The sequence below is a fragment of the Chlorocebus sabaeus genome, chromosome 11 (genome assembly GCF_047675955.1).
Source record: "Chlorocebus sabaeus isolate Y175 chromosome 11, mChlSab1.0.hap1, whole genome shotgun sequence".
NCBI lineage: Eukaryota > Metazoa > Chordata > Mammalia > Primates > Cercopithecidae > Chlorocebus > Chlorocebus sabaeus.
This window is the reverse complement of record NC_132914.1, coordinates 110,534,895-110,549,351: the sequence shown is the minus strand read 5'-3', so window position 1 is coordinate 110,549,351 and position 14,457 is coordinate 110,534,895. Positions and strand designations below refer to the sequence as shown.

The window sequence follows — 14,457 nt, the reverse complement described above, 5'->3', positions numbered from 1 at the left end:
AAAAATTAGCCGGGTGTGGTGGCACATGCCTATACTCCCAGTTACTTGAGGGGTTGAAACAGGAGAATCGCTTGAATCCAGGAGATGGAGGTTGCAGTGAGCTGAGATCATGCCATTGCACTCCAGCATGGGTGACAGAGCAAGACCCTGTCTCAAAGGAAAAAAAAAAAAAAGATAGCTCAAGCTGGTACAAAGCACCAATAGGAAATTAGTCAAAGGTCAGGGCCGCCTCCACCCAGGGTCCCTTTCATGAGTCTCCAATCTGTAAGTCAAAAAGAGTCAAAAAGATTGAGACAGGTCTCAATCCATTTAGAAGTTTGTTTTGCCAAGGTTAAGAACACACCTGGGAGACAGGTCTGTGCTTTTCTCCCGAGATGACTTTAGGGTGTCAGTATTTAAATGAGAAAAGCAAGCTGGAGGGGAAAGAAGGAAGGTATGGTCACATTACCAAATCCACAGTTTGCAAGAGAAGAGGGGCAGATAGGGAAATAGTCAATTATGTATTTGTCTTGATCTCAATAAATCCACGCTTACATAAGATAACGTGAACATAGAGTAGCGACCTGTGGGGATATTTAACCTTTTTTGTTGTTGTTGTTGTTGTGAAGGCTGGAGTGCAGTGGTGAGATCTCCTCTCAATGCAACCTCTACCTCCCAGGTTCAAGCAATTCTTGTGCCTCAGCCTCCTGAGTAGCACGTGCCACCATGCCCCGCTGATTTTTGTATTTTTAGTAGAGATGGGGTTTCACCATGTTGGCCAGGCTGGTCTCGATCTCCTGACCTCAAGTGACCCACCCGCCTCAGCCTCCCAAAATGCCGGGCCAATATTTAACCTTTCATCTGAAGCTATCTGCTTAGGAACTAAAGGATAGGCAGTTTCTTGCATGACTCAGCTTTTAGCTTAATTCTTTTTCTTTTGGCATAGTGAGTTGGGGTCCCAATTTTTATTTTCCTTTCACAAAACTGAGGACAGAAAGAGGAAGTGGAAAGAGGGAGGAGGAATGGGTTGTGGGAAAGGCAGGAGGAAGCTGCCAAAGAAGAAAGCTTGGCCAGATTCCCCCTCCCTTCTGAGAGCCCCAGTGGCCTCGAGCCAGGGGGGTGGATCCTGGCGGCGGGGAGGGAGGGTGTAGCCAGCCCCAGGGCCCCATTGGCTGCCTGGAGGTGCCAGGGGAATAAAGCCCAGGACTGGGTAGCCCCTGGGACCATTCAGAAGACTGCCCACCCGTCCTCAGCCCCCTCTCTTCGTGGGCTATCTACTCAGTTGATCCTTCCCTCCCTCGCTGGCTTGGCTCTGTTTGCTGCTCAGACCCATCACCTTTGTCAGGTAAGTGGCCCCATCCCTCATTCCCACCTCAGGACTGGAGTGTCCTGGGCTAGCCTGTGGTTTCCCAGGGGAAGAGGGAGGCATAGAAAAAGTCCGTCAAGGCTGGGCATGGTGTTGGATGCCCGTAATCCCAACACTTTGGAAGGCTGAGGCGGGAGGGTTGCTTGAGGCCACAAGTTCGAGACTGAGCTGGGTAACAGAGTGAGACCCCCTTAATCTCTACAAAAAAAAAAAAAAAATTTTTTTTTTTTTTTGAGACAGAGGTCTCACTCTGTCACCCAGGCTGAAATACAATGGCACAATCTGGGCTCACTGCAACCTCCGCCTCCTGGGTTCGAGCAATTCTCCTGCCTCAGCCTCCCGAGTAGCTGGGACTACAGGTGTGTGCCACCACGCCTGGCTAATTTTTGTATTTTTAGTGGAGATGGGATTTCACCATGTTGGCCAGGCTGGTCTCGAACTCCTGACCTAAAAAAAGAATTTAATTAGTAGAGTATGGTGGTGCATGCCTGTAGTCCCAGCTACTGGGGAGGCTGAGTTGGGAGGATCGCTTGAGGCCAAGAAGTTGAGGCTGCAGCGAGCAATGATTGCACCCCTGCACTCCAGCCTGGGTGCAAGACCTTGTCTCAAATTTTTTAAGAAGAGCCAGTTGGGCCTAAACACTGTGAGTTTGTGTCCCGTTCTGTGCCTTAGCTTCCACATCTGTAGAATGGGGATGAGTGTAGCGCCTTCCTCCTCAGGTGGTTGTGAGGGTGAAAGGATGACCTGCACTTAAGGTGCCTAGCCCAGATTTCATAACAGTTCATACCGACTGAATGCTTACTGCGAACCAAGTGAGAGGGAAGGCGGCTTCCGACTGCCGAAGTCGAGTGGGCAGACAGCAGCTTCAGGGCCTCCCTCCTCCTCCCCAGGCACAACGTCTTCTGAAGTCTTCTGATCCTTGGGGCAGGGTGGGACTGGCAGGCTGGATGCAGTTCACAGATGCTCGCTGCACGGAAAGCCGCGGCAGAGAAGGGGCTGCCTGCAGAGGGAGCCCTGGCCTTTTACCTGAAGGCACCGCCTGGGATAAATGGCGCCCCAAATCCACCTGAAAAGGGTCTCCATGGCCGGCTCCTCCGACTCCCACCCCGGTTGTCCCTGAGGCCAGGCCTTGGTGACCTACACCGGCCTTTACTGTCAAGTCAGTCAGAACTGGGTCCGGTGGCTCACGCCTGTAATCCCAGCACTTTGGGAGGCTGAGGCAGGTGGATCACTTGAGGTCAGGAGTTCGAGACCAGCCTGGCCAACATGGTGAAACCCTGTCTCCATTTTAAAAATGCAAAAATTAGTCGGGCGTGGTGGTGCACGTCTGTGATCCCAGCTACTCGGGAGACTGAGGCAGGATAACCGCTTGAACCCAGAAGGCGGAGGTTGCAGTGAGCTGAGATCGCACCACTGCACTCAGCCTGGGCGACAGAGGGAGATTCTCTACAAATAAATGAATAAAAACCAGGATCCCATTGTTTGGGGATTAAGCTCCAGGAGCTGAAAGTTCATTCTGATCTGGGGACGTCCTGTTTTGAAGTGTACCCCAGTCTCTGACTTTTATTCAAGAGATCCAGCAGAGAGAGGGTGTCTGTTCAAGTTCCCCTCCCAGGCCCTGAATGTCAGTTAATTCAGATAGACAAGCGGTGACCTAGTTAGGGAATGCTAAGGCTGGGGGGGCAGTTGGGATCCCCACCCCTCATTCTCCCTCTGACCAAGGGATGTCTGGCTCATTCTGGGATGGCAGGATGGATGTCCAGTTCAGGAGTGCCCGGGACAGGGGGCTGGATGAGGTGGCATTGGAGATGGGTCTCTGGCTAGCCACCGTTGCCTGGCCTTCTGAGATGGTGGCGGGAGGGGGGATGGTGGTGGGAGGGAGAACCAGAACATCCCTCAGCCAACGCCTGCTGATCTCTTCTGACCGGGCCCAAGTTGAAGAGAATCAGATCCGCCTGGGACTCTCGCGGAAGGTGGGGGAGATGGAAAGGCTGGGTGGGCAGATGTGGCTGTGGCTAGACCCCAGGCCACCCCAACTGCTTCATCCCCGAGAGCCCATCCCAGAAGTGGGAGCCTGAGCCACGCCCATGGGTCTCAGAGAAAGCCTGAGCCCTGGAGCCAACTGCTCCTGGGTGAGTTCAAATCCTGCCTCCCTGCCTCACTCGCAGTGTGACTTTGGGCATGTTAATAGTCTGCTTCCTGTTGCTGTGTACCAAACTACCCCAAAATGTGACTTAAAACAACAGCAAGCCAGGTGCTGTGGCTCATGCCTGTAATTCCAACAGTTTGGGAGGCTGAGGTGGGCAGATCGCTTGAGACCAGGAGTTGGAGACCAGCCTGGCCAACATAGCAAGACCCCACCTCTACCAGAATAAATAAATAAATAAATAAATAAATAAATAAATAAATAAATAAATAAATAAAATTTAAAAGCTAAGTGATTAGTCAATGATATAATAATTATGACAAAATTAGTAATTATGAAAGAGCTTTTCCTAACTGAATCTTGGGCTTCCCAAAAGTTAGGGTTTCTTTTTTTTAAATAAATATTTATTGAACATCTACTATGAGTCAGGCATTCTACTGGGTCCTGGGATTGTCCATTTAAGCCAAGATACTTGGAATTGCATGTCAGAAGAGCCAGCTGCCAGGTTTTTTTTTTAATGTATGCATTTAAGTAAGTAATAGAGGCACATGGTAAAACATTCAAACCATGCAAAAGGTGGGTGTTATGATCCTGAGGGCCAGCTCTCCTCAAAAGCCCCACTCTGGCCAGCCTGTCATGCGTGCTTTCCAAGATGCTCTGTGCACATGGAAACATGTGAACAACAACAACAAAATTCAAATAAAAAAATTTTTAAAATAAAAGAAACATGTAGACTATATGTGTGTGTATGGATGGATTGTGTGTGTGTGTGGATGGATCGTGTGTGGTGGATGGATTGTGTGTGGGGGTGGATTGTGTGTGTGTGTGTGTGGATGGAGTATGTGTGTGTGAATATGTGTGTGGGTGTCCCTGAATTTTCACATAGATAGATAGACTTTTTTTTTTTTTTTTTTTTTTTTTTTTTTGGAGAAGCAGTCTCACTCTGTTGCCCAGGCTGGAGTGCAGTGACTTGATCTTGGCTCATTACAACCTCCACCTCCCGGGTTCAAGTGATGCTCCTGCCTCAGCCTCCTGAGTAGCTGGGATTACAGGTGCCTGCCACCGTGCCTGGCTATTTCTTTTTTTTCTTCTTTTTTTTTTTTTCCTCAAGACAGAGTCTTGCTCTGTCGTCCAGGCAGGAGTGCAATGGTGCGATCTTGCTCACTGCATCCTCCGCCTCCTGGGTTCAAGTAAGCGATTCTCCTTTCTCAGCCTCCTAAGTAGCTGGGATTACAGGCACACACCACCATACCCGGCTAATTTTTTGTATTTTTAGTAGAGACGGGGTTTCACCATGTTGGCCAGGCTGGTCTTGAAATTCTGACCTTGTGACCCACCTGCCTCGGCCTCCCTAAGTGCTGGGATTACAGGCATGAGCCACTGTGCCCAGCCTCACCTCATGCATTTTGAAAGCTACAAGGTTTGAGTGTTATCTTTTCAGCCTCCCAGCAAATGTGTGAGAAGTCAGGAGCGGAGGGTGATACCTGTCCCCATTTTACAGATGACAGAGCTGAGGCCAAAGCGTGATTACCTGTCTGATGTCACATGGCGAGTAGGTGGCCCACTTGCGATTAGAGCCCAGGTCTCCAGGATGCTGTCTGAGCCTTGCTTGGCTTGCTGGGAAGCGAAGGAAGGGGTCACTCTGGCTGGTTCTCCTAACCCTCTGGGTTTCCTTCGTTTCTGCCAGTAATGATGTCTGGAGAACCCCTGCATGTGAGGACCCCCATCCGTGACAGCATGGCCCTGTCCAAAGTGGCCGGCACCAGCGTCTACCTCAAGATGGACAGTGCCCAGCCCTCTGGCTCCTTCAAGATCCGGGGCATTGGGCACTTCTGCAAGAGGGTACGGGACCGGGTCAGCATCGTCTGGACAGGGGTGGCAGGTCCTCCTTCCTCACCAGGGCAGGGCCAGTGCTGTGTGAAATTAAAGTCATTGTGGGATAAGCCTACTGACTCCCCACAATGACTGAGCATCCACCATTAGGGCTTCCTCTGGTGGAGGGGTGCCCCTCCAGGAGGGTCCCTCAGGACTGATCCCAGAGCCATCAGTCGCCTGTTTTCCTCCACCCCTTCCTGAGCCAGTCTCTTTGGAGAGGGGAGGTGCAGTCTCAGACAAGGTAGAACAAATTCCGAGTGAAGGAAAGGTCTGTGTCCACTGGAATCCTGGCAGGTTTTCCAGGTGGACAGGAAGAGCACAGGCAATGACTGGGAGGTGGGCCTGAGTGCCTCTCCTGTTGTCTCCACAGTGGGCCAAGCAAGGCTGCGCACATTTTGTCTGCTCCTCGGGTAAGTGACCTGCTTCCCCATCCTGTCCTCTGCTGTGTGTCCTGGGGTCAGGTACTCCGCTTCTCTGAGCCCTGGCTTCCCCAGCAATGTGCCATTGAAAACACTGGCAGCAGCCAGCAGTTTGGAATTCCAGGGGGAGGCCAGCAATCACCCAGGGTGGGGAGGTGAGGGGGGATCTCCAGAGCCCCCAGGAGAGGGTAAGCAGTCCTGCCTGGGCTCCCAGATGCTCCCGCACTGACACCCTCTCCACCCCCGACCCTGGCAGCGGGAAATGCAGGCATGGCAGCTGCATATGCAGCCAGGCAACTGGGCGTCCCTGCCACCATCGTTGTGCCCAGCACCACACCTGCTCTCACCATTGAGCGCCTCAAGAATGAAGGTGCCACAGTCAAGGTGGTGGGTGAGGTGAGTGCCGACCTAGGGCAGGGCAGAGAGAGGGTACCTGGTGGCTGGACAGGGTCCCCCCTGTGCCTCACCCCCTCCCATCTCCCCTGTGGTTTTGCAGTTATTGGATGAAGCCTTTGAGCTGGCCAAGGCCCTAGCGAAGAACAACCCAGGCTGGGTCTACATTCCCCCCTTTGACGACCCCCTTATCTGGTATGTGGAGTTCAAGGTAACTCAGTGGGGGTGGCAGCCACTGCTCTATATCACCGGGCAGGCATTGCTATGATGCATATCATTGCATCCTCATGCACAGCAGCTGCACATGTGTGCACACACCACCATGTAGAAGCACACTGAGGCGGGGCGCAGTGGCTCACACCCGTAATCCCAGACTTTGGGAGGCCAAGGTGGGAGGATCACTTGAGGTCAGCAGTTTGAGACCAGTCTGACCAACATGGTGAAACTCCATCTCTACTAAAAATACAAAAATTACCCGGGCGTGGTGACACATGCCTGTAATCCCAGTTACTAGGGAGGCTGAGGCAGGAGAATCGCTTGAACCCAGGAGGTGGAGGTTGCAGTGAGCCAAGATCGCACCACTGCACTCCAGCCTGGGTGAGAGAGTGAGACTCTGTCTCACAAAAAAAAAAAAGAAAAAAAAGAAAGAAGAAACACACATGTTCACATGTTACACCCAGGTGCAGCAGCAGGTTCACACACATGTGCACCAAATGCCCATTCTCCACGGCTGCACCCACAACACACCCAAGGCTGAACATGCAAGCACACAGGTGTCCAAGTGTCAGCAACTGAGTCCTCCGGGAAGCAGACCCGGGGACAAAGGTTTCAGGGAAAGGAGTTTATTTGGGAGGTGATTCAGTGGGGGAGTGGGGAAGTGAGCCAGGGAAGGCAGGGGGCTTGCTTTTTTCTTTTTTCTTTTTCTATCGTCCAGCCCAAAATGTCAGGAAGGGGACTTTCAAGGGTAGGTGGCCACTGTGGGTGGCTGGAGCTTAATCCCTTGGGGACCCTGGGAGCCAGTATAGAAGGTGGGCCACAGTTTCCCTCTCCCTGGGAGAAGGAGCAGGGGAGTTTGTTCGCCGACCCGTAGCCGTTGGTTGAGGGCTCCTCTAAGGGGCTACCATCTCCTGACTCTGTTTGCAGGTAGCTCAGGTGGCCAGAGAAAGTCCTCAGGTAGAGACACAGATGCTGGCAGCTGGAAGCCGAGGTGGCGGGTGGGGAGGGAAGTAGCTCCAGGCCCCATCAGCTGGGATGAGGCTGGTGCAAACCTGAGCTGGTGTCTCCAGGAAGCCTAGCCCTGACCCGCCACCCCCTCTCCCCACCCTCCAGGGAAGGCCACGCTTCCATCGTGAAAGAGCTGAAGGAGGCACTGTGGGAAAAGCCGGGGGCCATCGCGCTGTCAGTGGGCGGTGGGGGCCTGCTGTGTGGAGTGGTCCAGGGGCTGCAGGAGGTGGGCTGGGGGGACGTGCCTGTCATCGCCATGGAGACCTTTGGCGCCCACAGCTTCCACGCCGCCACCACCGCAGGCAAGCTCGTCTCCCTGCCCAAAATCACCAGGTGAGCAGCTGGGGTGCCTCCCTCAGGTGTCCAGCAAGCATTGGGGAGTCCCCTTTAGGTCTGGCTTCGAGATAGATCCTGATGTTAGCCTGTTCTACAGATGAGGAAATGGAGGCTGTGATCACTTGCCCAGGGTCACATCCAGTGAGTGGTACAGCTTGGACTCAAGCCCAAGTCTGTGTGACTCCACCACGTCACACTTCCTCACATGAAAAGCCTCATATGAGGCTGGGCACAGTGACTTGTGCCTGTAATCCCAGCACTTTGGGTGACTGAGGCAGGAAGATCACTTGAGGCAGAGTTCAAGACCAGCCTGAGCAACACAGAGAGATTCCCACCTCTAAAAAAGTTGTTTTTTTTGTTTTTGTTTTTGTTTTGTTTTGTTTTTTAACTAACTGGGCGTGGTAGCACACACCTATAGTCCCAGGTATTCAGAAGGCTAAGGTGGGAAGAGTGCTTAAGCCCAGGAGGCTGATGCTGCAGTGAGCCATGATCATGCCAGTGCACTCCAGCCTGGGTGACAGAGCAAGACCCTGTCTAGAAACAAAGAAAAAGGGAGGAAGGAAGGAAGAGAGGAAGGAAGGAAGGGAGGGAGGGAGGGAAGGAAGGAAGGAAGGGGAAAGGAAAGTAAGAGAAAAGAAAAGGAAAGAAGAAAAAGAAAGAAAGAAAGAAAGAAAGAAAGAGAAAAAAAGAAAGAAGGAAAGAAAAAGAAAGAGAGAGAGAAAGAAAGGAAGAGAAAGAAAGAAAGAAAGAAAGAAAGAAAGAAAGAAAGAAAGAAAGAAGAAAGAAAGAGAGAGAGAGAGAGAAAGAAAGAGAGAGAGAGAGAAAGAGAGAGAGAGAGAGAGACAGAGAGAGAGAGAGAGAGAGAGGGAGGGAGGGAGGCAGGAAGGAAGGAAGGAAGGCCGGACGAATAGGAATCATTTACTGAGTCCTCTGTGGCAAGGTTTTACATACCTCATTACTTTGCCAACCATTTACTGAGCCCCTATTGTGTGCAAGACACTGGCTGATCTGGGGAGAGAGTGGCGCATAAACCCAAGTCTTGCTCCTAAGGAGTTCATATCCAAGCCCCAAACCTTTGATAGATAGTTTTTGTTCGTTTGTTTTGAGACGGAGTTTTGCTCTCGTTGCCCAAGCTGCAGGGCAATGGCATGTGCAAGTGCCAATTGGAGTACAAGTGCCATGACACTTGGCTAATTCTGTATTTTAGTAGAAACGGGGTTTTACTCTGTTAGCCAGGCTAGTCTCAAACTCCTGACCTCAGGTGATCTGCCCACCTCAGCCTCTCCAAGTGCTGGGATTATAGGCATGAGCCACCATGCCTGACCGATAGATAGTATTTAATTAGGATTAGGTTTTGGCCCCATTACACAGAAGCCCCAAATAACAGTGGCTTAGATGAGATTGAACTTTACCATGAAAAGTCAGGGCCCCGGGTCCATTGAGTTTGTTTCCCCCCCATTATCCTTAGCATGTAGCCTTTTGGTCCAAAATGGTTGCCTGAGTGCCAGCTATCACACCCACATTCCATGTGGCAGGGAGGGGGAAGCAAGGGCAGAAGGCTATGCCCCAACCTTCAAAGACAGACACAAAACTTCCAGTTACCTTTTGTTGGCCTGAACGTAGTCACATGGCCACAATGCAGCTGCCAGAGAGGCTGGGAAATGTCTTTATACCAGGTGATCATATGTGCAGCTAGAAAAGACACCAGGGCAGACAATAGTCTCCACTACAGATAGGGAAGACTGAATCCAGCCAGATAAGAACTTCTTCCGGCTTTCTGAGCCTGGCATCTGGAGCTTCTGTGTCCCACACTGTAGGGACTAAAGACGTCATGGCTGAGTGCCTACTGTAAACCACGTGCTGCTGAGGGCTGAGGTGGCCAAGGCCCTCAAGATGCTCCTGGGGAAGGGAGAGGGGGGCAGTTGAGCTGGGAACAGAGCCAATGGTCACCCCGGAGGGCTGGGGACAGCGCCAACACATTGGTTACCAGCGCAGGTCTTGAAGTTATACAGATCCTGCTTGCAGCCCAGCTCCAGCACTCCCTAGGTGTGTGACCTTGGGCAAATGACTGTATACTCTGCCTCAGTTTCCCCTTCCCAAAATCAAACCAATTAACAACAGAGTTCTTGTGTGAATTCAATAATGCTTGTGAAGTGCTTGGCACCTAATGCTTTCTCAAAAAGTGATCAGGGGTGCTTGTTACTATAGGGGAGTACCATTTGAGAATTCCACATAGGGCCGTGGGACTCAGTACTCTCCCAGGAGGACTCCTTGGAGGAGGTGGCCTTAATCCTAAGCCTTGAAGGACAGAGCAGGATGTGGGCAGGCAGAGTGGGTACTAAGCCTTATGAGGGTTAACCAGGTAGAGGTTGCAACCCAGAGCAAAGGCAGGGAGTCCTATCAGGGAACAACAAGGGTCCTCTTAGGCATTTGCTCCTGACTTAGTGTTGATCAGAATATGATGCTCTGCCAAGGCAGGAGGATCACTTGAGCCCGGGAGCTCAAGACTAGCCTGGGGTTGGGCATGGCGGCTCATGCCTGTAATCCCAGCACTTTGGGAGGCCAAGGTGGGTGGATCACCTGAGGTCAGGAGTTTGAAGCCAGCCTGGTCAACATGGTGAAACCCCATCTCTACTAAAAATACAAAAATTAGCCAGGCGTGGTTGGGCACCTGTAGTCCCAGCTACTTGGGAGGCTGAGGCAGGAGAATTGCTTGAACCCAGGAGGCAGAGATTGCAGTGAGCCGAGATCGTGCCACTGCACACTCCAGCCTGGGCAACAGAGCAACACTCCATCAAAAAACAACAACAACAACAACAACAACAAAAAACCCAGCGTGGGCAACATAGTGACACCCCCCAGTCTCAAAAAAATTAAAAATAGTGATAATAAAGAATATACTATGTGATGCCAATTCAAACACTCTCACCTTATTAGAATACCCCACTTGGTTCGGGGATCCCTGAGGCTTTTCAGTGCTTTATGGCTGCAGAGGTGACACCTGTCCCCCTTGCCCATGGATTCACTGCCTTCTCCGTCTCACATCCATCTCTTTCTCTCCCTCCCTGCCCCCATCTCTCTCCTGTTTCCCCCACTCCCATCCTCTTCTGGGTTCCCACTTCTCTCAGTGTTGCCAAGGCCCTGGGTGTGAAGACTGTGGGGGCTCAGGCCCTGAAGCTGTTTCAGGAACACCCCATTTTCTCTGAAGTTATCTCGGACCAGGAGGCTGTAGCCGCCATTGAGAAGTTCGTGGGTATGTGCCAGGATCTCTCGTGACCTGACCTGCTGACTCAGGAGCTAAGTGGCTGTCCACTTGGTGTGCCACTGGGGATCCCACTCACCCCAAATTTTCTCCACAGTTCTGTCTTCCATCTCTGCCTAGAACCTTCCATTAACGGAAGGTAATACAATGCAGTGTAGACATGGAAGAGCAAAAGCCACACATAATAGAAAAGTAAATAGAAAAGTAAGCCTGATAACAATAGCAGCAGAAAACAATAAGTATTTAAAATAATGCTTCTGAGTTTCCTGGTAGCCAGAGTAAAAAAGGAAAACATGGGGCTCAGAGTTGGATTCATTCAGAGGTGGGTCTGTAACTAGGTTGGACTCTTTCTGGGTTCAGTCTAGGGCAGGGATGGCAAAAAAGAGAGAAAAAAATAGTACCATTTATGCTTCTGTGCCTGCTGCACACTTGGCTAATCAACCATGGAACTCTTGCTCAGATGATGTCTCAGAATTCTTCTCAACACAGTGCTCAAGCAACCACACTCATTCTATCAGTGTTAGCACTCATAACGAAACCCAGGCCCTGGCTCAGGCTTGGAAGGGCCAATTCAGGGTGATAACGGGATGTGCGGTCCAGGACCTGCATCTGCAGCCAGGGCTGAGAACTGATTGGCTCAGTATTCCCAAGTCCTGCCAATGGCCTGTCAGCTCCTGTGCACCCTGGGAAACTCAGGCCACACCCCTGTCACTCCCCTTCTCCGGCAGATGATGAGAAGATCCTGGTGGAGCCCGCCTGCGGGGCAGCCCTGGCTGCCGTCTACAGCCACGTGATCCAGAAGCTCCAACGGGAGGGGAATCTCCAAGCCCCGCTGCCATCCCTCGTGGTCATCGTCTGTGGGGGCAGCAACATCAGCCTGGCCCAGCTGCGGGCGCTCAAGGAACAGCTGGGCATGACAAATGGGTTGCCCAAGTGATGACGGACCCTTTCCGATCTGTCCTCTCCTAGCCGAGGAGACCCCTGGAGGGGCTGGAGTTTTATCCAGTGCCTCGATGTATGTTTGGTTGAGTGCCTGTAGCCCGGGTGCAGGTTAACTTCTTATCAGGAGCCCACTATACAGATGCCAAAGTCGGCAGTCAATAAGGCTATGAACTGGACCTTTTTGGTATCTGTGTGACTGCTCTGTGCCCATCCTTAGCCAACTTGCTGGCGTGACAAGTGCCCACAAGTAACACACCAGGTCCCCAGAGGAGGGTGGATGGGAGAGACCTGAATCACAGCAGTGAGGAATTCCTCGAAGCTGTGACCCTGCCTGAGAACTTGTTCCCAGGGAAGGTAAACAGGGCCACCCTCCAGGGTTGAGGAACCATCTCAGCCATCCTCCCAGGAAGCCCACCCCTGACCCTTACAAATTTTTCTAATATGCAAACTTTTTCATTGAAAAAATAAAATATATTTATGAAACAAAGATCCTGTGTGTTTTCCCGTCATCAGCTGTCTTCCTTCCTGCTTTCCTTCCTTAGAAGGAAGACCTTGGGGTCTTCTAATAAGCAGACCCTAAGTCTGCTCTCAGCCCCAGTTCTCAACTGGGGCCCCAGAGTGAGGCCAGGAGTCTGACTCCAGCTGGTCTTGTATGCCAGGAGAGGGGCATCCCTGTACCACCGAAGAGGGACTTGGGGTAGGACAAAGGCTGCCTCCGCTGAAGGCAGAAGCAGCTGAGGAGGCCAACTTCATTCTGATAGGAAGTCCTTCCTGGTAAGTCAGAATTATTTCATCACAGAATTATTTCATCACAGACCCCATGGAAGTAAAGAAGTGAGGCCCCCTCCCCTGGGGGTGTGTGAGCTGACACTGGACAACCATCTCTGGGAGAGGGAAGGGGTGGTTGGACTTGAAGTCAATGTCATGCAAACCCTCCTCAAACATGGAACCATCTCTTCCAACGAAAGAATGTGCTGAAGCCCGTATCATAGTTCAAAGAGAAATTACTGGAGCTGGTTCCAGAGCATGGAGGGAACCCCACCCTCAAGGCACTTTTTGGATGACCCCAAGTTCAAACTAAAGTTTAAGAGTCACTCAGAGCCGGGCACAGTGGCTCATGCCTGTAATCGCAGCACTTTGGGAGGCCAAAGCAGGCGGGTCACTTGAAGCCAGGAGCTCAAGATCAACCTGGCCAACATGGTGAAACCCCATCTCTACTAAAAATACAAAAATTAGCCAGGCGTGGTGGTGTCCACCTGTAATCCCAGCTACTCCGGAGGCTGAGACAGGAGAATCGCTTGAACCCACAAGGCAGAGGTTGCAGTGAGTAAGATTGCGCCACTGCACTCCAGCCTGGGCAAAAAAAAAGTGAGACTCTGTCTTTAAAAAAAAGAAAAGAAAAAAAATCACACAGATCTGAGTGATCCAAAGCCTGCCTGGAATAGGACCGCCTCCAGCTTCCACTGTCCAGCCTGAGCCTGGCACAAAGCCCCAGCCTGCTAGAGGAGGCACCGGGGCACTGTGGGCAGGGGGTGACCAGCTGGCCAGAGCCTTACCCTTCAGGGAGGCAGCAGCAATAGAGGTGCCTGCAGCAGCCATCTTGAAGCTGAGGATTGTGGGAAACTCACAGTGCTCAGAGTCAAGAGGCACTACCTTCACATCTGCCTCTGGAAAGGTGGGTCCCGCCTTTGCTGAGCTAGCTGATGTCCCAGTCGGGGACCATCTGCATGACCACCCCCCTATGCTCTGTGCAGTCAGCCTGGCTTCATGACCACCCCCACCTCCTGGAAAACAGAAAGCAGCTGGAATCATTCTAGGGAATAAGAAAGTGATCCTGGGTGAGAACCACCACCTGGGTCTCCACTCGCTCATCTGTAAAATGGGTCTCCCGGAAGCCCCAGCCTCAGGAGTGGCTGTGAAGATTCAGTGGCTGGAGCACAGTAGGTGTGGCCTGTTTCACCAGGACCTGCACCATCACAAGGAGATGAGGAAGGCGGGCTGGGCTCCAATCCTGGCTCTGATGGGCCCAGGTCTTCAGACTTTGGGCACATTACCTCCCTGCCCCAAGCCTGCTTCCTCATCTGTAAAACATAAATGATAACCCCAGCCTCTCCCAACAGGGCTGTCCTGAGAAGGAAGAGAGACTCAGGTATGAAAACACTCTGAAGAATTGGGAAATGTACCAGCAGAAAGTTAGTTTTTAAAACCACAAGTTGGCCAGGCGTGGTGGCTCATGCCTGTAATCCCAGCACTTTGGGAGGCCGAGGCGGGAGGATCGCTTGAGCCCAGGAGTTCAAGACCAGCCTAGTTGGCACAGTGAGACTCCGTCTCTACAAAAAGAAAAAATAACTTGAACCTGGGAGGCAGAGGTTGCAGTGAGCCAGGATTACGCCACTACACTCCAGTCTGGCGACAGAGCGAGACTCCATCTCAAAAAAATAATAAATAAAAAGGAAAATAAAATAAGATAAAACCACAAGTCAATTCCCAACCCCATACCCCAACCTTGCTTTAT

The 14,457-nt window shown here is 51.7% G+C and overlaps 1 protein-coding gene across 1 annotated transcript; it reads left to right on the top strand.

The window, feature by feature from the left end:
- The first annotated feature begins 1,196 nt into the window (after nt 1-1,196).
- On the top strand, nt 1,197-12,546 carry SDS (serine dehydratase). Its single transcript, XM_008004828.3, has 8 exons — nt 1,197-1,324; nt 5,179-5,333; nt 5,737-5,776; nt 6,042-6,181; nt 6,282-6,373; nt 7,508-7,735; nt 10,867-10,991; nt 11,729-12,546. Exons 2-8 carry the CDS (start codon nt 5,181-5,183, stop codon nt 11,935-11,937), a joined length of 987 nt encoding a protein of 328 aa, XP_008003019.3. The 5' UTR covers nt 1,197-1,324; nt 5,179-5,180; the 3' UTR covers nt 11,938-12,546.
- The last annotated feature ends 1,911 nt before the right edge of the window (nt 12,547-14,457 follow it).